The 25,263-nt window shown below is 40.1% G+C and overlaps 1 protein-coding gene across 1 annotated transcript in view; it reads left to right on the top strand.

Annotated features, from left to right (window-relative positions):
* IARS1 (isoleucyl-tRNA synthetase 1) overlaps positions 1 to 25,263 on the top strand; it is a 299,311-nt gene that overhangs the window by 26,408 nt on the left and 247,640 nt on the right. Inside the window, exon 5 of the mRNA XM_053721177.1 lies at positions 4,223 to 4,305. Within this exon, the coding sequence (XP_053577152.1) occupies positions 4,223 to 4,305 (83 nt within the window). The remainder of the gene's footprint in view (positions 1 to 4,222; positions 4,306 to 25,263) is intronic.

Below are 25,263 nucleotides of genomic sequence, written 5' to 3'. Positions count from 1 at the left end.
TTTTCTAATACGTTTTTGATTATAGTTTAAGGGACACTAAAGTCAAAATTAAACTTTCATGATTCTGAAAGAGCTGCAATTTTCAGAGACTTTCCCATTTACTTCCAGTATCAAAATGCGCACGGTCTTGTTATATGCAATAAATATATATTAGCCATGGGAGAAAACTCATATTTCACATTCTTTTGCAAAACAAATGCTAAACGTGCCTTCAGGCAGCAGCATTCAGCTATTTTCAGAGTCGGATATATCAGTGTGAAAGCAAAACACACAAAATTATGGATTTGCACAGATCTTTTTCGGGGTTGTGCTTTCACACTGATATATCTGGCTCCAAAAAGAGCTGAATGCTGCTGCCGGAAGGCACATTTAGCATTTGTTTTGCAAAAGAATGAGTTTTCTCCAATGATATGATATACAGGTAGCTCTCAGTTTACGCCGGGGTTAGGTTCCAGAAGGAATGGTTGTAAATCGAAACCGTTGTAATTTGAAAACCAGTTTATAATGTAAGTCAATGGGAAGTGAGGGACATAGGTTCCAGGCCCCTCTCAAAATTGTCATAAGTAAGACCTAATGAATTATTTTTAAAGCTTTGAAATGAAGACTCTAAATGCTAAACAGCATTATAAACCTAATAAAATAATCACACAACACAGAATATATAATTAAACTAAGTTAAATAAACAAAAACATTTGCTAAACAGCATTATAAACCTAATAAAATAATCACACAGCACATATCTTACTTGCATTTTTCTGCAAACAGTTCTTTCTTTGCTTTACAATCTGGACTGATTTATAGACTGGAAGATCTTGTTCCTTTGAAATCTGCTCGATAGCTCAGGCCTGGTTAAAATGATTAATTTCAGCTTGCTTAGCTTGCATATCTTTGCTGCAACACAAGCGGACAGCTCCACCTACTGGCTATTTTAATCAATGCACTACTTCTCAATGCTTTTTAATAGCAGTCACATGACTGAAAAAAAAAGGTTGTTATTCTGAAACGGTGCAAATTGAACCGTTGTAAACCAAGGGCCACCTGTGTGTATATATATATATATATATATATATATATATATATATATATATATATATATATATATATATATATATATATATATATATATATATATATATATATATATATATATATATATATATATATATATATATATATATATATATATATATAAATATATAATTTTTATTTTTTCCCCCACAGAAAATTAAATGTAGCTGGGGGTGGGGGCAGTGTAATATTATTATATCATTGTCTACTTTCCAAAGCACAAATTCATTGCATAATTAAACATAAATATATTTATTGATAATTTGTGCAATAAAAATTTAACATTTTTAATATTGGGTAATTTGAACTTAATATTGGCAAAAATTTTAGCTGTGTGGTCGGTAAAATCAGCCGGGTAGTACACACACTAAAATAGTCCTGGGGAGAACACTAGTGTGTTTGTTTGTTTGTGTGTGTATATGTGTATACACACACATATACTGTTGGCTGTCACATGATACAGGTGAAGAGAACAAGGGTAACCCTGATGCTCTTAAAACACAGTCAATTTTAACGCATATATGTAAATATGTAAGGCTCCACTATGTAGAGTACGGCTTGCATCTGTTGAATTTGCTCTGAAGCATTAACATAGTCTTGAATGTGACCAATTACCTCCCCTTCGAGGTATGCAGACTTACAGTTAAACTGGAACACTCACAAAACCGCAATCCTGGCGTCCGTATAGAGTACTCCGGCCACCGCTAACCACATCCAGTACCATGCTGCCGATATGTCACAACGTCCAGTGATGCAGGAGGGAAATCGCATGTGAGCCACTGGGCCAATAGAGATAAAGCAAGCTGGCTGTCTCAGGAACGAAGATGCCGATTCCAGGCAATAATCAAAGAGCAAAACGATAAACGTTCATCGGTCGCTTCATAAAACAACAATATTTATTGTACATCCTTAAAACAAGGAAGGCATGGAGGATGGGGGACTGCGTGTCGGACAGGCTTATAAATTTCGGCTGAAGCCGTAGTCATAGCCTGGTTTTTCTGGCACACACTACCTATTTAAACACATATATTGCCAATCATTGGCTAAAAGTTACTTACAAAGAACTCCCACATTTATGCAAATTAGTACATAGTGCATCTATATAGTATAGTATTGCAGTGCAATAAAACATCTTTCTCCTGAACAAAGCTGATCTAAGTCAGTATTAAACTCTTCTGGCTTTGCAGTTAGGAACATATATGTATATATTTTGTAAATGCAAATGAAACAGTTAAATTAATTAAATCAAATAGCGAAGGATGAAAACCCGGATTAAACCGGATGAAATATGTACGTTATAAAATGATCTGGGATACAACAGCAGAACACAGTTAATAGTACAATGAGAAAAGCAATATATACATGAAATGTTATAAAGTGTGGTAAATCTATCTATACACAGTTACAATGTTATTATATTGCTATTGGATTACAACCGTGTCTAGGGAATAAAACATTCCAGCATGCATAATTTAGACTAAGTCTGTAGCAAGTACAGTTCAGATATATAATCTGTGCAGCTGCACCCTTTATAGCAATGTCCCAAAGATATAAGAGAGACAAGAACTGCTGGTGCAATGATAAATGCCGACAGCGTATGCTGTGGCGGACATGATACGCTACTTCGCATCATGTCCGTTCGCACATTGATAAATATGCCCCATAGTCTAAATTATGCATGCTGGAATGTTTTATTCCCTATAAACGGTTGTAATCCAATAGCTATATAATAACATTGTAACTGTGTATAGATAGATTTACCACACTTTATAACATTTCATGTATATATTGCTTTTCTCATTGTACTATTAACTGTGTTCTGCTGTTGTATCCCAGATCATTTTATAACGTACATATTTCATCCGGTTTAATCCGGGTTTTCATCCTTCGCTATTTGATTTAATTAATTTAACTGTTTCATTTGCATTTACAAAATATATACATATATGTTCCTAACTGCAAAGCCAGAAGAGTTTAATACTGACTTAGATCAGCTTTGTTCAGGAGAAAGATGTTTTATTGCACTGCAATACTATACTATATAGATGCACTATGTACTAATTTGCATAAATGTGGGAGTTCTTTGTAAGTAACTTTTAGCCAATTATTGGCAATATATGTGTTTAAATAGGTAGTGTGTGCCAGAGAAACCAGGCTATGACTACGGCTTCGGCCGAAACGCGTAAGCCTGTGACACGCAGCACCCCATTGATCCTCTGTGCCTATTTTGTTTAAAGGATGTACAATAAAGATTGTTTTCTGAAGAGACCGATCACCATTTTATCTTTTTGTTACATGATACAGGTGGCCAGAAAATGTAAAGTTTGAAATTTGTCACAAAAAAAATCTACAAGCAAATTTCTAATTTAATAATAATAGTAAGTGCTGTTGCATTGTCCTCTTGTTATGTACTTGTTTATGATGTGTTTTGACTGTATTTAGTGGTCCTCTAATGATATGCTTGGTTATTAATTAATATGAAAAACTTGTAAATTATCTTTAAATCCTCTTAAAGGGACATAATCATCTAATGATAATCTGCGGTGTGTTGCTAGAGGAGTTTGTAATGACTATGCACCTATTGCAAACTGCTTTATTGTGCTGGGCGTTGTGTTCCGAAAAGCGATACAGACAGATCAGATGATCGCTGCAGCAGCTCAGCTCCTGGAGGTTTAAAGGACCACTCAATTCAGAAGAATTGCATAATTAACAAGTGCATAATAAAGAGACAATGCAATAACACTCTGGATTTCAAATAAGCAACAGATTTTTTTTCTGACAGTTTTTTCTCCCTCCCATTTTCCATCCCCATGTATCATGTGACAGACGTCAGCCAATCACAGACTAGTATACTTATACTCTGTGAGCTTGTGCACATGCTTAGTAGGATCTTGTTCCCCAGAAAGTGTGAATTTAAAAATATGTGCAAAATTTGATAATGGAAGTAAATTGGAAAGTGTCTTAACTGCTGCTCTATCTGAATCATAAAAGTTTATTTTGACTTGAGTGTCCCTTTAAGCAGGCTTAACATTTCTATAGACGAGTAACACCCCCCTGGTTCCTACAGGATTATGAATACCCATGTATTGTCCAGACACCTGCTTATTTTGTCCCTGGGGTGACACTAATGACTTTTATGTTTTCTTGTAACAGTGCAGTGTGACCAGACTAGGCCGTTGGATTGACTTTAAGAATGACTACAAGACGCTCTATCCCTGGTTTATGGAGACTGTATGGTAGGTTGGAGCCATCTGCACTGATTAGAATTGTAATGAAGTTGTGTTGGGATTCTGTTTTTTACTCAGAGTATTCTTTGTTTCTGAATATAAGCGACAGCGTCTCCTGCATCCTCTGGTGCACTCACATAGTAATTAGGGATTTGCTCTACAGAACCAAAATGATTAGGAAGGAACCTTGTTTTTCTTGTTATTCATAAGTGTGTGTGCTCCGTACATGTGTGTGTGTGCACTCGCACGTGCCCAGAGTGTGTGTGTGTGCTCTGTACATGTGTGTGCACTCGCACGTGCCCGTTGGGTGTGCACTCGCACGTGCTCCTTGTGTGTGTCCGCACTCGCACGTGCTCCTTGTGTGTGCGCACTTGCACGTGCTCCTTGTGTGTGCGCACTTGCACGTGCTCCTTGTGTGTGCGCACTCGCACGTGCCCCTTGTGTGTGCTCTGTACATGTATGTGTGCACTTGCACCTGTCCCTTGTGTGTGTGTGTGCTCTGTACATGTATGTGCGCACTCGCACGTGCCCCTTGTGTGTGTGTGTGTGCTCTGTACATGTGTGTGTGTGCTCGCACGTGCCCCTTGTCTGTGTGTGTGCTCTGTACATGTATGTGTGCACTCGCACGTGTTCCTTGTGTGTGTGCTCTGTACATGTATGTGTGCACTCGCACGTGTTCCTTGTGTGTGTGCTCTGTACATGTATGTGTACACTCGTACGTGCCCCTTGTGTGTGTACTCTGTACATGTGTGTGTGCGTGCTCTGTACATGTGTGTGTGTGTGTTCACTCGTACGTGCCCCTTGTGTGTGCACTTGCACGTGTCCCTTGTGTGTGCGCACTCGCACGTGCCCCGTGTGTGCTCTGTAAATGTGTGTGTGAACTCGCACGTGCCCTGTGTGTGCTCTGTACATGTGTGTGCGCACTTGCACGTGCTCCTTGTGTGTGCGCACTTGCACGTGCTCCTTGTGTGTGCGCACTCGCACGTGCTCCTTGTGTGTGCGCACTCGCACGTGCTCCTTGTGTGTGCGCACTCGCACGTGCCCCTTGTGTGTGCTCTGTACATGTATGTGTGCACTTGCACCTGTCCCTTGTGTGTGTGTGTGCGTGCTCTGTACATGTATGTGCGCACTCGCACGTGCTCTGTACATGTGTGTGTGTGCTCGCACGTGCCCCTTGTCTGTGTGTGTGCTCTGTACATGTATGTGTGCACTCGCACGTGTTCCTTGTGTGTGTGCTCTGTACATGTATGTGTGCACTCGCACGTGTTCCTTGTGTGTGTGCTCTGTACATGTATGTGTGCACTCGCACGTGTTCCTTGTGTGTGTGCTCTGTACATGTATGTGTGCACTCGCACGTGTTCCTTGTGTGTGTGCTCTGTACATGTATGTGTACACTCGTACGTGCCCCTTGTGTGTGTACTCTGTACATGTGTGTGTGCGTGCTCTGTACATGTGTGTGTGTGTTCACTCGTACGTGCCCCTTGTGTGTGCACTTGCACGTGTCCCTTGTGTGTGCGCACTCGCACGTGCCCCGTGTGTGCTCTGTAAATGTGTGTGTGAACTCGCACGTGCCCTGTGTGTGCTCTGTACATGTGTGTGCGCACTTGCACGTGCCCCGTGTGTGCTCTGTACATGTGTGTGCGCACTCGCACGTGTCCCTTGTGTGTGCGCACTCGCACGTGTCCCTTGTGTGTGCGCACTCGCACGTGCCCCTTGTGTGTGCGCACTCGCACGTGCCCCTTGTGTGTGCGCACTCGCACGTGCCCCTTGTGTGTGCGCACTCGCACGTGCCCCATGTGTGCTCTGTACATGTGTGTGTGCACTTGCATGTGCCCCTTGTGTGTGTGCGCACTCGCACGTGCCCCGTGTGTGCTCTGTACATGTGTGTGCGCACTCGCACGTGTCCCTTGTGTGTGCGCACTCGCACGTGTCCCTTGTGTGTGCGCACTCGCACGTGCCCCATGTGTGCTCTGTACATGTGTGTGTGCACTTGCATGTGCCCCTTGTGTGTGTGCGCACTCGCACGTGTCCCGTGTGTGTGTGCTCAGTATCCTTAGATCAAGGTTAACAAAATGATCTAAAAATATAGAATCCCAATATAATATCAAATGCCAGACAATGCTGTTTGTGTATCGATGTGTATACAGGTAGAAAACCCTTAATCCAAACTGTTTGGGACCGGGAAAGGTTTGGATTTTGGAATATTTATATATTTGCATCTGTAAAATGGGACAGTTTGGAGAGAGGATGAGACCAAGTGTAAACAACAATATCTTATGTCATTTATACAATATTTACATGTCACAATACAGCTTATAGACATGTAACCTAAAGGCAGTTTTACGTCATTTTCAATACTTGCAAATCAGTGCATTTGAGTTTTGGTTGATATAACCTGTATAATAATAATAATAAATATTAGGCAAATAGTTGTATACATGTTCTTTGGATCTATAAACATTTACTGCTCAAATACACATTATGTCACATGTCACCACCAGACCCAATTCCCTGTTAGGGCAAAAACCGACAAAAACACATGATCAGATAATGTGATCGTCATTTGCACTGTATAATAGATTAAAACCGAATTGTGCTGTTGTGTTCACCATACTAAACCTCAGATAGCAGAGATCATTTTCATTGGTTACCTGGCTTAAAGGGACATTGTACTAAAAATACGAAACAACTTCCTTCTTTGTTTCCCTGAGAAATACTTGAGTAGCAAGCTGTGATATTGATTTTGTACTTTTTACCAATACTCATTGGCTGGTTGCCTGCTGTAACTAATTAGAGTTTGCACTATAATGTCCCTTTAAGGCGCTATCACGTTATAAACACTAAATAGCTTCTGAACAGAGAGAGATTATTACATAAGAATGTTGTTTGGTACAAAATCATTTGTGTCTGTCTTTCCCTACTGTAAAGACGCTGTCCTTTGCAAGACATAAAATAAATCACAGATGCAAGAAAAACGTATCTGTATGAAATATTTATGTCTCTGGATTTACTAAATTTACCCTAAAATAGAGCGGCAGCTTAAGAGAATTACTGTTCAATAAAACTAAGGTTTAAATAGAAATAACTAGAGTAGTAACCTATTTATATAGACTTTTAAGTAAAGTTATTGCATTCTTAAAGGGACACAAAACACATTTTTTTACTAGGCGTTAGCAACACACTTGCAACATTATTATCAGATTGGTTGTGCTTCATGTCCCTCACACACCAATCAGATAATGCTTAAATAGCCGAGGGCAGATACGCTCCAGAGCGCTCTGTTCTAATCCGAGCTTTGGGTGCCGCAACCGCCTCTGGGACCTAACTATTGGTCCCATCCCCCCACCGCGCTTTTATCCGCATTCTGTCCGAGAACATGCAAAAGCTCAATAGTGGGGGATGGGGCCCATGGTTAGGTTCCCAGAGGCGGTTGTGGCCCCCAAGGCTCTTATTAGAAAAGAGCGCTCTGGAGCGTATCTGCCCGCAGACATTATTTCATTATCTGATTGGTCCATGTGTCTGCGAGGGACAGGAAGCAGAGCCAATCAGATAATGTTGCAAGTGTGTCGCTAGCGCCTTGTCACCCCCCCCCCCCATGATTCAGATAGAGCATAGATATGTAAACAACCTTCCAATTTTACTTCTATTACCAATTTTGCTTTATTCTTTTGGTATCCTTTCTTGAAGGAGCAGAAATTCAGTATTGGGAGCTAGCTGAACACATCTATAAGCCAATGACAAAAGGCATATATGTGCAGCCACCAATCAGCAGCTAGCTCCCAGCTCCTGAGCCTACCTAGGTATTCTTTTCAACAAAGGATACCAAGCGAACAAAGCAAATTAGATTCAAGACGTAAACTGGAAAATTGTTTAACATTTTAATGCTCTATCTGAAACATGAGAGAAACATTTTGGGTTTCATATCCCTTTAAACTTTCAGATCTGTCCTGCCAGGCAGTGCTGTACCCGAATACCCTAGAGGGAAATTAGTGATCTCAAGTGGGTGACTGCCCTTATGTGTAAAACTACTAGAATGTATTTTATTGTGCCATTTTTCACCAGAATTAACATCAAATAATGTATCTTTTTCTGAAGTAAGGTTGCAAGTAGAGAGATAAAAATGCAGGAGCGTGGTCTAGTAATGGTTTCAGGGCAGTTTGTTTGTATATATGTGTACCAGGCCTCTCCTGTGTGTAGGACGTCTTCCTGCCAGTCTTGCACATTACTGTAGGCTGCAGTGCCCTCTGCTGTTCACACGCATGTACAGCTCAGAGAGTTTGTCCGATTGCATTTAACAACAAACACTGCATAGACTTACATGTACCTCCATTTTGTGACCTGGGTAAAATGTCTGGTTTAAAGGTACAGTTTTATAGCACTGCATAATTATCATAGCAGTGCGTAAACGTTAATGGTCGCTACAAGTGCTGCAGAAATGAACTTTAATATTTTATACCCTGTAAAACACTTAGTCACATACCCACTGTGTCTAGAACTGCGCATGCACGATCTGTCAATCATTAACATTAGCCAGCGAAGCAGTACAATATACTGTCTCTCATCTGTCTGGCTGTACCACTCACTGATTCATAAGTTAAAAATTATGCTTCTAACTAAAGGGGGAGGCCAGCATATATATATATATATCTATCTATCAAGCAAGCAAGCAGGAAACAGCACTCTCTGGACTTAAGTTTAAACAGATAAACTATCTGTTTAAACTTAAGTCCAGAGAGTGCTGTTTCCTGCTTGCTACATTTTACCTACTCTAGCACCCTGGCCCTTGGAGAACTGTTTGTGAGAGTGCACCTGCCTCGTTTTTTATATATATATATGTGTGTATGTGTGTATATATATATATATATATATATATATATATATATATATATATATATATATATATATATATATATATATATATATATATATATATATATATATATATATATATATATATATATATATATATATATATATATATATATATATATATATATGTATATATGTGTATATATATAGAGAGCACTTATCCAGTATTACAGTAGACACAGAAAAGAGTAGACAAAGAGAGGACAAACTGCTACCGATAACTAAACATTTTATAGAGGTACACAATAGGAACACAACATCACTCAGATGGAAAATAGTAGAAAAAATAACCCTAGATTCAAGGGGGGGTGATCTGGACAATATACTCAGTAAGAAAGAGGTATACTGGATGTTCCGTCTGAAAACAAATGTACCCTATGGATTTAATTCCAGGTTTGAGCTTATAAACTTTTGGAAATAAACCCACTATGCATAGAACCCCAGTTAAGAAAGTGAAGGAATAGAAATATAAATCACTAGACAACTAAGGGTTTAACTCAGAGCTTTGGAATTAATTCAAATTTATATAAATGTAAATACAATCCTGTATATAACAATTTAGAGAAGACATTAATATTTAAATCAAAATCAATAATTATGTTGACCTCGAATCATTGTTATATTTCAATCCACATCAGACTCCAGAAGCCTGCATTAACAAAGCATATACATACATAACAAGTTTCTGGCACCCCATACAATACAATAGAGAGGAAATCATACAAACAATAACATTCAGGGGTTAACTGACAGAAACAAATTGGGCAAGACTGTTTTTAATTAGCCTCATTATGAAGTGTATATAGTTGTGCAATTACTGCACCAGATCAGAGGTCTATGAGTACGGCTCAACGGAGCTGAAACGCGTAAGACCTGACCTGATCTGATGCCCTTTTACTTCCCCTTGTTTTGTATATGCTTTTAAATATACTAATAAAGTTATAAGTTTTAATCTACTCACGGCTGGAAATTCCCTTGCTTGTATTTGTATGTGTGTATATATATATATATATATATATATATATATATATATATGTGTGTATATATAAAACGTAGCAGGGAAGTGCACTCTCACTTTAAAAACATCTACCAGGGTGCTAGTAGATAATTATAGACCGCATAAAGAAAACTTGCACTCGCTGGATTTTTTCAAAACAGATTTTACTGTGACCGTGTGACGTTTCGGGGATAATATATCCCCTTCCTCAGACACATTTGTTACAAACTTGAGTGCATTTATAACAAACAAATAATAAACCCCACCCTCTAATTAGACAAAAAAAACGCCAAATCAGCAGTTGTCAAGGTGACCACTGAGTCATAATGACAATAATAATACAGCGATTTACAGAAACTGTCTGAGTATCAATCTTATTCAGTGTTAGTGACTCGAAAGTTAAGAGGGAAGTAAGAGAGCATGGAATACATACAGCAAGGAATATATCAGACCCCAATAAAAATGACCAAAAATAGTGCAATGGCGATCAATCATGGAAAAACGAGAAGCCAAATGTCATAACAATATATGTTGTGTTAAGCAAAATAGGGCAACATATCACTTACATATGTTGGGATCCCCTGCAAACAGAATAGCAGCCATCGGAGCGATTCCACTCCGTACACAATACAGGAAGTACCGCTCTGTGGTGCGATACATCACAGAGTAAGCAGCAACCAATCACCCCGCGGCTGTCATAAGGGAATCACCAGGATATGTCGGCACTACATCGCTAAGCAGCACAATCCCTGTCACCTCAAACAATAATAAAATGCAGCTAACGTATATGAAATACTATCATGGAGTGAAAAATAAATGTTTAACAATTTCTACACTACTACTAATATATTACTGTCAGACTATGTACCATTGGCGGAACACAAGCTATTGGAAGCACAAAGCACACATACCAGCCAATCACCATCTGGCATCAGGGTTGGCATAGAAACCAATAAACTTGTGGCCAAAACACGGGTAGATTACAACTAGCATACATGCATAATGCGCTTGGGAGGCTAATATCACACTCTGTCCCAAAGTATTAAGCAGGAACAGAAATTACGAATGTGACACTAAGGGGCTATCATTTAGTAAGGGTCAAATATGGCTAGGTGGCATCCAATGTAAATATACTAGACAAACCCTAACTTTAAGTATCAGATTAACAATAACACAATGTATGATGCAACTGCAACTTTTAAGCTCCAGATTTTAAGCTCAAAATAGCGAATTCTAGCCAAAGCTATAATATATTAGTACCCAACCAATTGGGTTATATTGTCATCAAAAGCCACCTCTTATATACTAGATGAACCTGAAACCTAAATTCAAGGTGTATAAGCCGGCCAAAAAGTATATAGAAGGAATTGCCACCAATAATCCAAAATATAAATAGTGGACCAGGGTAGAAACTAACAGAATGACCTATGGACTCTCTGCCCAATATTTAGGCCCTTTATAGATCTCCATAAGAGACAGTCTGCAAATAAATGTGACCCTGGAATCTCATGTGTAACACCAGAGGCATAGGAGATGGACTCTTCAGGATAGTTAATAGAAAACAGTGCCAGGCAAACATGGTGTTCAAACCATGGGGTTGTAGAGTATTCAACCAGTATATCCACTTCGCCTCAACCTGGAGGAGAAGCTTCTTTCTGTCACCACCCCATCTCAATGGGGGAACGTGGTCAATGAGGGTGAAGCAAAGATCGTGGACCCCATGGACTTTCTCCAGAAAATGTCTGGCCACTGGTTGATCGCTGGATCCTTTCTTTAAAGCATTCCTGCTTCAAAAGTCTTCCCCAAATAGAAGCTGCCACAGATGCAGTTCAGCAAGTAGACTACAAATGTAGTGGTACAGGTAAGAAAATGCCTAATCTGATACCTCTTTTGTTGGTGTGGGTGTCATCGCACTGCAGGTAGTGCAGCCAGTGCATCTATAACATCCATATTTCTTCCTTTGTTGTAACCAGGTATACTGTTGGTAGCAGTGGACAGGGTCAGTTATCATTAATGAGTGCCAACATATCCTGGTGATTCCCTTATGACAGCTTGATAGCCGCGGGGTGATTGGCTGTTGCTTACTCTGTGACGTATCGCACCACAGAGCGTTACTTCCTGTATCATGTACGGAGTGGAATCGCTCCGATGGCTGCTATTCTGTTTGCAGGGAATCCCAAGATATGTAAGTGGTATGTTGCCCTATTTTGCTTAACACAATATATATCTGTGACACAGCCCTTTCATGGCTCTCTTCCTACCTGTCAAACCGTACCTTCAGTGTAGCCTTCTCTGGGGCCTCCTCTGCCCCGTCACCACTTTCTGTCGGAGTACCGCAAGGCTCTGTCCTCGGTCCCCTTCTCTTCTCTATCTATACGTCATCACTAGGTTCCCTAATTAAGTCCCACGGTTTCCAATATCATTTGTATGCTGATGACACCCAAATCTACTTCTCTGCACCAGTCCTATCTCCTTCCTTTCTAACTCGTGCCACTTACTGTCTTTCTCACATCTCTTCCTGGATGTCCTCTCACTACCTCAAGCTAAATCTCTCCAAAACTGAGCTCCTCATTTTTCCTCCTTCTTCCAAAATCTCCACCCCCAATATCTCTATAACTGTCGACAACTCCATCATTACCCCTACCCCGCATGCCCGATGTCTCGGGGTCACATTTGACTCAGATCTTTCCTTCACTCCTCACATTCAGTCCCTGGCTAAAGTCTGTCGCTTCCACCTTAAAAACATCTCTAAAATTAGACACTTCCTTACACAAGACACAACTAAGATTTTAATCCACTCTCTCATTCTTTCCCGCCTTGATTACTGCAACTCTGTCCTCTCTGGTCTCCCCACCTGCCGCCTAGCTCCTTTACAATCCATAATGAATGCCTCTGCCAGACTCATCTTCCTTACACGTCGCTCTTCATCTGCTGCGCCTCTCTGCCAATCCCTTCACTGGCTTCCTCTTGCCTCTAGGATCAAACACAAAACTCTCACTCTTACATACAAAGCCCTCAACTGCACTGCTCCCCCCTACATCTCAGACCTTGTCTCCAGATACTCTCCCTCCCGTCCTCTTTGCTCTACTCATGACCTCCTACTTTCCTCCTCTCTTGTCACCTCATCACACTCCCGTTTACAGGACTTCTCCAGACTGGCTCCCATCTTGTGGAACTCTCGGCCTTGCTCCACAAGACTCTCTTCTAGTTTTAAAAGCTTCAAGTGCTCCCTAAAGACTCTACTGTTCAGGGACGCATACAACCTACACTAACCTTTCCTAATACCAGTTCCTCTCCTCCACTGCAATCCCCTGAACCCCCTTAGCATGTAAGCCTAAAAGTCCAGCTGTTTGTAGATCACATTCTTAAGAGCTAACTACAACAGTGCAACTCTTGGCAGGGCCCTCTACCCTATAATTGTTTTGTTGTACTCCCCCTTTGTTTATAGCACTGCAGAATCTGTTGGCGCTCTACAAATAACCGATAATAATAATAATAATTGTTATAACATTTGGCTTCTCGTTTTTCCATGATTGATCGCCATTGTGCTATTTTTGGTAATTTTTATTGGGGTCTGTTATATTCCTCACTGTATGTATTCCATGCTCTCTTGCTTCCCTCATAACTTTCGAGTCACTAACACTAAATAAGATTGATTCTCAGTTTATGTAAATCACTGTATTATTATTGTCATTATGACTCAGTGGTCACCTTGACAACTGCTGATTTGGCGTTTTTTTTTGTCTAATTATGGGGTGGGGTTTATTATTTGTTTGTTATAAATGCACTCCAGTTTGTAACACATGTGTCTGAGGAAGGGGATATATTATCCCTGAAACGTCACACGGTCACAGTAAAATCTGTTTTGAAAAAATCCAGTGAGTGCAAGTTTTCTTCATGCTGTCTATAATTATCTACTAGCACCCTGGTAGATGCTTTCAAATTGAGAGTGCACTTCTCCTTCTCTGCTACGTTTTAATAATGAAAACAACATAGAAAAGGAAGTGGGGATTTCACAATAAGAAATTCCCAAAAGTCTAGGTAAATCCAGCACAACTGTAAAATTGAATAAAAGCGCTACAAAAAGCTTGTATGTCAAAAACAATATAAATATTTATTAAACAAATGCACAATACACACATTCACATTCATACAGTGGATCCCACACAAAGCAGTATTATCAAGTACTGGCCAAAAAGTTATTATCTGGTGCACCAGGGGAAATAGACCAAAACCAGTCCGTTTAAAACTTGCAGGTATTTGTAATCCAATAAGTGCAGCGTTAATGCAAGAAATGGATGCAGTTATACAGTCCCCGGTGTATAAAGACCAGTTACTTCAGACTTGAACCCCCAGAGTTACTGAGTCGGTTGGTGCTTAAAAGGCATAACATAGGAGGAGCAATAGAAACACGCGTCTTTATTCACAGGTGCTGAATTCTTTTAAGACAGTAATATTCGGTGTACAGATGCGTATAACATATTCTACCTGTATTTGTTCACGCGGTCGCTCCTCCTAGCTGCCTTGTTCATGGAGTGTCCAGACATCAGGGGTAAGTCACGATGAGCAGGGGATCTGCTGTAAGGGCTGCCAAGCACGACGAGTCCAAACGCTTGTTTCGCTCCTTCAGTCAGTGCAGCATGGAGCTTCTTCCAGGTGCTAACGACACCTAGATTACCAGCCTTTTTATTGGATACCGGTTTCCAGAATCTTTTCAATTTGATGAAATTTATGTCAATCACAATTAGCCGCTGTTGCAATGTCTTTGCAATTGTTACTTTTAAATACAGCTAAATTCAGGGCTTCTCAAGTAACCAAGGTGAGGTATTCAATAGCAGAAGTTGATTATATACAATTAAATGATTCAGATACTCACTCACACACACATCCGCAACAAATCATATATACAAAATATGCTAAAAACAGTTTTATTTCAATACACCATTGTGCAATATTTAAAAGACAATACTTAATTATAATGTTATGTGTGTCAAATATGTGCATTTTAGCTCATCATAGTAGTATATATTTACAATTTTGATTTATTTTGTTACTTTTGAGATCCCATTGTCCATACATATATGGAAATAAATGGAGATGTGCAGACAAAGTAAGGTATAAGGAATTAGCCTAAAAAGGAAGCCAATTCCAATTTTTCATTTAAGCCATTGGGAGATGGGGTGTTTAGTTTGTACATCCATCTTGTTTCTTTTTGTAAAAGAATTTTATCAATGTCCCCCCCGCGCATGCTCAGTTTGACTGATTCTATTCCAATGAAGTGGAGTTCATCAATTTTTGATTTGTGAAATTGAGCAAAATGTCTCGCCACTGGGCTGTCAATATTGAAGTCCTTTATATCGTCTCTATGTTCTGTAATGCGGGAGCGTAATTCTCTAAAAGTTTTACCCACATAAAAGCATTTACACGAGCAATAGAGAAGATATATGACTCCTTTTGTGGAACAATTAATGAAAGAGACCTAACAATTTGAAAGATCTCCTTGTTAAGAGCGAATTTAACAAAGTGCCTACATCTAACTGGTTAGAACGCAATGCCCAAAAAATAGTCGGCAGTTCCCCCTGTAATCACTGTGTCTGCTGTCAATTCGTGCAGAAAACTAAGACTTTTAGCACGAATACAGGTGTCACATATAAAATTAATTCTTTCATTAATTGTTCCATAAAAGGAGTCATATATCTTCTCTATTGCTCGTGTAAATGCTTTTATGTGGGTAAAACTTTTAGAGAATTACGCTCCCGCATTACAGAACATAGAGACGATATAAAGGACTTCAATATTGACAGCCCAGTGGCGAGACATTTTGCTCAATTTCACAAATCAAAAATTGATGAACTCCACTTCATTGGAATAGAATCAGTCAAACTGAGCATGCGCGGGGGGGACATTGATAAAATTCTTTTACAAAAAGAAACAAGATGGATGTACAAACTAAACACCCCATCTCCCAATGGCTTAAATGAAAAATTGGAATTTGCTTCGTTTTTAGGCTAATTCCTTATACCTTACTTTGTCTGCACATCTCCATTTATTTCCATATATGTATGGACAATGGGATCTCAAAAGTAACAAAATAAATCAAAATTGTAAATATATACTACTATGATGAGCTAAAATGCACATATTTGCTGTTAGAATAATTTGACACACATAACATTATAATTAAGTATTGTCTTTTAAATATTGCACAATGGTGTATTGAAATAAAACTGTTTTTAGCATATTTTGTATATATGATTTGTTGCGGATGTGTGTGTGAGTGAGTATCTGAATCATTTAATTGTATATAATCAACTTCTGTTATTGAATACCTCACCTTGGTTACTTGAGAAGCCCTGAATTTAGCTGTATTTAAAAGTAACAATTGCAAAGACATTGCAACAGCGGCTAATTGTGATTGACATAAATTTCATCAAATTGAAAAGATTCTGGAAACCGGTATCCAATAAAAAGGCTGGTAATCTAGGTGTCGTTAGCACCTGGAAGAAGCTCCATGCTGCACTGACTGAAGGAGCGAAACAAGCGTTTGGACTCGTCGTGCTTGGCAGCCCTTACAGCAGATCCCCTGCTCATCGTGACTTACCCCTGATGTCTGGACACTCCATGAACAAGGCAGCTAGGAGGAGCGACCGCGTGAACAAATACAGGTAGAATATGTTATACGCATCTGTACACCGAATATTACTGTCTTAAAAGAATTCAGCACCTGTGAATAAAGACGCGTGTTTCTATTGCTCCTCCTATGCTATGCCTTTTAAGCACCAACCGACTCAGTAACTCTGGGGGTTCAAGTCTGAAGTAACTGGTCTTTATACACCGGGGACTGTATAACTGCATCCATTTCTTGCATTAACGCTGCACTTATTGGATTACAAATACCTGCAAGTTTTAAACGGACTGGTTTTGGTCTATTTCCCCTGGTGCACCAGATAATAACTTTTTGGCCAGTACTTTATAATACTGCTTTGTGTGGGATCCACTGTATGAATGTGAATGTGTGTATTGTGCATTTGTTTAATAAATATTTATATTGTTTTTGACATACAAGCTTTTTGTAGCGCTTTTATTCAATTTTACAGTTGTGCTGGATTTACCTAGACTTTTGGGAATTTCTTATTGTGAAATCCCCACTTCCTTTTCTATGTTGTTTTCATATGTATTTTTCTAGGAAGCACCTGTTCTCTAGTTAATTACTTATTAGTGTGCAACTCTCACTTTTTGTGTTTCTTTTGTTTACTACGTTTTAATAATACTGTTGTTGCACCCACAAGGAGAAAGACCTCTTCCTGATTGGACTACCTATCACTTGTGCACCACATTGCACTAGCACTATTTGTGCACCACTATTTGGGAATCATAGATACAGACATGGAGGATGTACAGACCCTTACATTCACAGAGGTTGATGCAGCTAGGATACTGTTTAACCCAGAAGATATTACAGGAAGCGATAATGCACAGGCTGTGTACTTGGCTCTTCTAAAACTGAAGAAGAAAGAGGTAGACCTAAGACTACATGGGGTCTATTTATCAGAATGTTATAGGAGGAAGCTTATCCCCAGGGGCTTTAGGATCCAAAACCTTCCAACTATTGGACGTAACAACCCCGAGTTCTGTAAGCGCTGGTGCACAATCTTAAACAAGTGCTCGCTTGATCTGATCCTGTTGGTCACTGAAGAGATTAGAAATCTACTCGACAAAATTAAAATTGAGATCCAAGAATGTGAGAATTTAAAAAGGCAATTATGGTTGAGGACACCTCAGAGTCCTGGTTGGACAAACTTGCCACACAGATTAAAGAATATAAAGATACTCTTGTTCAATTTAAAAATGGAAAACTACAGACTGTGTGTGACGATCACAAGGAGAAATTTGTGTATCGATGGCTCAGTGGGGGTGACAATAGGAGACCCCATATGCAGAGAAGGAGACAGATATACTAAGCAAACACTGCAGACGGTTGATACTAGCTCCAGATATGATACAGACACGCAACAAGGGGCAAGTGGCCACACTGGAAGTCAATCCTCTGGGCATCAGGTTTTTCAGAGGGTCACCACCAGAGCCGGCCAGAGATGAAGAGGAGGCCTCGTATTCGCAGGGGAGGCTGGAGAGAGAAAACCACCTCTTCCACCCAGGTAACACCAAGCCCTGGGAGTACAGAGGACCTGGTGGTCAACATCAGCAATCGGGTCCTATCCACATCCGAATTGAAGGTGTTGAATAGAGGTCTAAGCTTTGTTCCATCTCGCAGAGGTGATGAATTTAAGGTCTTCATTGACTGTCAAAAGTTTCAGAGGTCATTGCGGCTTAAAGAATTTTTTAAAGATGGCCCCAATACTGATAAAATCCACCCTTTTAAGATCCAGAGTGCTTTTGATCCTTAAAGTAATAATCCAAGCATAAAAACCTTTGAGGTTGATTTCGGAGGATATAAGTGGACAACAAACAAATATGTTTAGGAAAAATCTATCGGAACCAGAGACGAAGGCCATCTTGTCACTCTCAAAGGATCCAGATATCGTAATAAGGGTGGCGGACAAAGGAGGTGCCGTGGTAGTCCTTAACTATAGTGACTACAGCAATGAGATCAAACAACAACTAAGTGATGTCCACACCTACCAACCTTTAAGCAAATACCCTAGGAGTGGATTCCAGTCCATCATTGACCAGTTGATCCAGAAGGGTATTGATGAAGCTTGGATTGATATAGAGATTTCTAAATTCCTGAGGATTGAATATCCAGCGTGTCCAATTCTGTACACACTGTCAAAGATCCATAAAGACCCCAAAATGCCCCCTGGCAGACCGATGGTCTCTGCCAGAAACTCACTTACTTGAAGATTAGCCATATATGTAGACCACTATCTACAGCCGCTGGTGAGAAACATGAGATCGTATTTGAGAGACTCATCACATCTAATTGAAGACTTGAAAACAGTTGTCATTGAAGAATCGTATATCCTGGTGACTGCTGATGTGAATAGCCTCTATCCGATCATTCCGCATGAAGCAGGGAAAATCTGCGTAACTGAGGCTCTAGATAGATATCCATATATTGGACCTCCAAGAGACTACCTGATACAATTACTGGACCTTAGTCTTCGGCTGAACTACTTCCGTTTTGAAGGAAAATTTTACCAGCAGATCTCTGGCACGGCCATGGGATCAAACATGGCTCCTTCACTGGCCAACCTTTACATGGAACACTATGAAACCACCATTATGCAGATTTACAATAAGCCTGAGGTACTCTACTACAGATGCTACATTGATGACCTCCTCATTATTTGGAGGGGGTCATCAACACTTCTTGAGGATTGGTTCTCGCATCTGAACTCCTTGGAGAACCCAGTGAAGTTTAAAATGTCATAGTACAACATCAATCGAATTCCTTTATCTTAGGATCTCTAAATTGGATAATGATCGACTGGGGACATCACTCTACAGAAAACCCACAGACAGGAACTCATTAATCCACGCTACCAGCAGTCATCCTCCTGCTCTATTGAAAGCCATCCCCAAAGCACAGATGTGCTGGGTTATTCGCAACAACAGTGAAGCCGAAGTGAGGAATAGACAACTCTCAGATATGGAACAAAGATTAGTAGATCTTTGGCAGAGTCTGACTATGGACTACTTAGTAACGAGAAAAAAGAGGAAGAAGCACGTATGACCTTTACCACAACCTACAGTCCAACTACAAGAACATTGGGCCAGACACTCAGAGAGCACTGGCATATAGTGCAGAGCGATCCTTCATTACCTTTCAAGAATTGGTATACCCCAAGAGGGGGTTTTAAACGGGATAGAAATTTAAATTACTCATTAATGATAACTGACCCTGTCCACTGCTACCAACAGGATACCTGGTTACAACAAAGGAAGAAATATGGATGTTTTAGATGCACTGGCTGCACTACCTGCAGTGCGATGATCCAAGGATCCTCATTTGGACACCCACACCAACAAAAGAGGTATCGGATTAGGCATTTTATTACCTGTACCACTACATTTGTTGTCTACTTGCTGAACTGCAGCTGTGGTAGCTTCTATGTGGGGAAGACTATCAATGATGCAAGGACACGCCTCGCCAATCATAGGTTGGCGATCAGGAATGTTTTAAAGAAAGGATCCAGTGATCAACCAGTGGCCAGACATTTTCTGGAGAAAGGCCATGGGGTCCACGATCTTCTCTTCACCCTCATTGACCACGTTTGACTGGCACTGTTTTCTATGAACTATCCTGAAGAGTCCATCTCCTATGGCTCTGGTGTTACGCATGAGAGTCCAGGGTCACATTTATTTGCAGACTGTCTCTTATGGAGATCTATAAAGGGCCTAAATATTGGGCTGATAGTCCACAGGCCATTCTGTTAGTTTCTACCCTGGTCCCCTATTTATATTTTGGATTATTGGTGGTAATTCTTTCTATATCCTTTATGGCCGGTTTATACACCTTGAATTTAGGTTTCAGGTTCATCTAGTATATAAGAGGTGGCTTTTGATGACAATATAACCCAATTGGTTGGGTACTAATATAATTATAGCTTTGGCTAGAATTCGCTATTTTGAGCTTAAAATCTGGAGCTTAAAAGTTGCAGTTGCATCATACAGGGAGTGCAGAATTATTAGGCAAATGGGTATTTTGACCACATCATCCTCTTTATGCATGTTGTCTTACTCCAAGCTGTATAGGCTGGAAAGCCTACTACCAATTAAGCATATTAGGTGATGTGCATCTCTGTAATGAGAAGGGGTGTGGTCTAATGACATCAACACCCTATATCAGGTGTGCATAATTATTAGGCAACTTCCTTTCCTTTGGCAAAATGGGTCAAAAGAAGGACTTGACAGGCTCAGAAAAGTCAAAAATAGTGAGATATCTTGCAGAGGGATGCAGCACTCAAAATTGCAAAGCTTCTGAAGCGTGATCATCTAACAATCAAGCATTTCATTCAAAATAGTCAACAGGGTCGCAAGAAACGTGTGGAAAAACCAAGGCGCAAAATAACTGCCCATGAACTGAGAAAAGTCAAGCGTGCAGCTGCCAAGATGCCACTTGCCACCAGTTTGGCCATATTTCAGAGCTGCAACATCACTGGAGTGCCCAAAAGCGTAAGGTGTGCAATACTCAGAGACATGGCCAAGGTAAGAAAGGCTGAAAGACTATCACCACTGAACAAGACACACAAGCTGAAATGTCAAGACTGGGTCAAGAAATATCTCAAGACTGATTTTTCTAAGGTTTTATGGACTGATGAAATGAGAGTGAGTCTTGATGGGCCAGATGGATGGGCCCGATGCATGGGCCCGTGGCTGGATTGGTAAAGGGCAGAGAGCTCCAGTCCGACTCAGACGCCAGCAAGGTGGAGGTGGAGTACTGGTTTGGGCTGGTATCATCAAAGATGAGCTTGTGGGGCCTTTTCAGGTTGAGGATGGAGTCAAGCTCAACTCCCAGTCCTGCTGCCAGTTTCTGGAAGACACCTTCTTCAAGCAGTGGTACAGGAAGAAGTCTGCATCCTTCAAGAAAAACATGATTTTAATTCAGGACAATGCTCCATCACACGCGTCCAAGTACTCCACAGCGTGGCTGGCAAGAAAGGGTATAAAAGAAGAAAATCTAATGACATGGCCTCCTTGTTCACCTGATCTGAACCCCATTGAGAACCTGTGGTCCATCATCAAATGTGAGATTTACAAGGAGGGAAAACAGTACACCTCTCTGAACAGTGTCTGGGAGGCTGTGGTTGCTGCTGCACGCAATGTTGATGGTGAACAGATCAAAACACTGACAGAATCCATGGATGGCAGGCTTTTGAGTGTCCTTGCAAAGAAAGGTGGCTATATTGGTCACTGATTTGTTTTTGTTTTGTTTTTGAATGTCAGAAATGTATATTTGTTAATGTTGAGATGTTATATTGGTTTCACTGGTAAAAATAAATAATTCAAATGGGTATATATTTGTTTTTTGTTAAGTTGCCTAATAATTATGCACAGTAATAGTCACCTGCACACACAGATATCCCCCTAAAATAGCTAAAACTAAAAACAAACTAAAAACTACTTCCAAAACTATTCAGCTTTGATATTGAGTTTTTTGGGTTCATTGAGAACATGGTTGTTGTTCAATAATAAAATTAATCCTCAAAAATACAACTTGCCTAATAATTCTGCACTCCCTGTACATTGTGATATTGTCAATCTGATACTTAAAGTTAGGGTTTGTCTAGTATATTTACGTTGGATGCCACCTAGCCATATTTGACCCTCACTAAATGATAGCCCCTTAGTGTCACATTCGTAATTTCTGTTCCTGCTCAATACTTTGGGACAGAGTGTGATATTAGCCTCCCAAGCGCATTATGCATGTATGCTAGTTGTAATCTACCCGTGTTTTGGCCACAAGTTTATTGGTTTCTATGCCAACACTGATGCCAGATGGTGATTGGCTGGTATGTGTGCTTTGTGCTTCCAATAGCTTGTGTTCCGCCAATGGTACATAGTCTGACAGTAATATATTAGTAGTGTAGAAATTGTTAAAACATTTATTTTTCACTCCATGATAGTATTTCATATACGTTAATTGTATTTTGTTATTCTTAGAGATGAAAGGGATTGCGCTGCTTAGCGATGTAGTGCTGACATATCCTGGTGATTCCCTTATGACAGCGTGACAGCCGCAGGGTGATTGGCTGTTGCTTACTCTGTGACGTATCGCACCACAGAACGTTACTTCCTGTATCGTGTACGGAGTGGAATCGCTCCGATGGCTGCTATTCTGTTTGCAGGGGATCCCAACATATGTAAGTGGTATGTTGCCCTATTTTGCTTAACACAACATATATTGTTATGACATTTGGCTTCTCGTTTTTCCATGATTGATCTCCATTGCACTATTTTTGGTAATTTTTATTGTGGTCTGATATATTCCTTGCTGTATGTATTCCATGCTCTCTTGCTTCCCTCTTAACTTTCGAGTCACTAACACTGAATAAGATTGATACTCAGACAGTTTCTGTAAATCGCTGTATTATTATTGTCATTATGACTCAGTGGTCACCTTGACAACTGCTGATTTGGCGTTTTTTTTTTTGTCTAATTAGAGGGTGGGGTTTATTATTTGTTTGTTATAAATGTCACACGGTCACAGTAAAATCTGTTTTGAAAAAATCCAGCGAGTGCAAGTTTTCTTTATGCTGTGTATGTATGTATGTATGTGTATGTATATGTGTATATATATATATATATATATATATATATATATATATATATATATATCTATCTGCATTATACTTTCAGCTCTTTGTGTACTGCTGCCTTCAGTGAAAATTTGATTTGAATTGATTCCTGAGTGTCTGCCCAAATTCTTCTACATGCATTATACTTTCATGATATATTGTCCCCTTTTCGTGTATAATTTAATTCTAAAATTTGAGCAATTTCTAACTCTTAGAACGTGAAATGCACCTGCTGACTTCCCAAGGCTAACACTGCTTCATATATGTCCCTAATTGGCTTTATGAGATGACAACCGCAAGATAATTTATTTTATGCTAACATCACCATGGTTTGCTTTGTCTGTTGAATAAAGCCTGGATTGGCTTTTCCAAGTGAGGCAAATGGTGGCTGTAGAAAAATGATGGCACTAAAAGTGTCAATTTGTTTTAAAAACCTTAAGACATGGCTGATGTGTTATTCTATAGAAACACAACAGAAATGTCTTGTAATTATTTGGTATTTACTGTCCCTTTTAAAGCTATGTTTGAAGCCCTTGAGGGGTTTAACAGCATCTCTGCACTGGTATGATTACTATGTAGTGCTATAAAAGTTCAGGATCCAATGTTTACATCTGTTAACAAATGTGCTTTGTTCTCATGGTATTCTCTGTTGAAGAGATGCCCTAGGTAGTCAGCGGGCACTTGTCTGGAATTTATAGGGAGGGTTTACGGAGCACAAGAGGGTCTTATAGGGGGAGGGTTTACGGAGCACAAGAGGTTCTTATAGGGAGGGTTTACGGAGCACAAGAGGGTCTTATAGGGAGGGTTTACGGAGCATGAGAGGTTCTGATAGGGAGGGTTTACGGGGCACGAGAGGGTCTTATAGGTAGGGTTTAAAGAGCACGAGAGGATCTTATAGGGAGGGTTTACGGAGTACAAGAGGGTCTAATAGGAAGAGTTAATGACGCAAAAGAGAGTATTATAGGGAGGGTTTATTGAGCACAAGAATGTCTTATAGGGAGGGTTTACGGAGCACTAGAGGGTCTTATAGGGAGGGTTTACGGAGCACAAGAGGGTCTTATAGGGAGGGTTTACGGAGCACAAGAGGGTCTTATAGGGAGGGTTTACGGAGCACAAGAGGGTCTAATAGGAAGAGTTTATGAACTTCAAACTCCACCATAGCACCAGCACTGGACAAATAGTACTAAGACACTCGGATACAACCCCACGCTGTGTACGCTACCAAATACTGAATGTAAGAATTCTGGTACAACACTCTCAATATAAATGTAGATATAGAAATATTGAAAATATTCAAAATATTCAAAGCGGACTTACACGAGATGCAGCTCTGTCAGTTACGCCGCTCCCTTCTTCACCGCAGCTGCTCCGGGAGTGATGTAGATCTGTTTCCGGTTCAGAATTCCGGTAGCGTTCTCAGAGTCTTTAAACAACTTCTGTAAGAGAGCCCTGTGGATCGGTCAATTGGATATCAAGGGAAAAAGAAATGTCCAGACCGGCTCCTCTTTAACAGTTTCGCTTTCTATTGAAAGCAAAAGGGCTAAAACAGCACAAGTAGTAACGACCATGTCGTAGCACCTACAGGCAAAGGTAAAAAACAGATAGACAGGTACCCCCTCACATCTGACGCGTTTCGGTGGTTACCGTAGTCATAGATATTGTGTTAGGTGCCTGTCTGACTTAAATTTTACTGCTATCTCTATGATTGGCCGTTTGCTACACACCCAATGTTTCCTATTGGTTGGTTTCTATTTTGCTTTTGCTAATATCATTGGCTACTAGTTTGGGCTTTGCCTATAACATGTCCTCTTCTAAGCCAATCAAGGGCTGGTTAACAGTTTA

The sequence above is a fragment of the Bombina bombina genome, chromosome 7, assembly GCF_027579735.1.
Source record: "Bombina bombina isolate aBomBom1 chromosome 7, aBomBom1.pri, whole genome shotgun sequence".
NCBI lineage: Eukaryota > Metazoa > Chordata > Amphibia > Anura > Bombinatoridae > Bombina > Bombina bombina.
The sequence above is the reverse complement of the archived record's forward strand: the minus strand, read 5'-3'. Positions and strand labels throughout refer to the sequence as shown.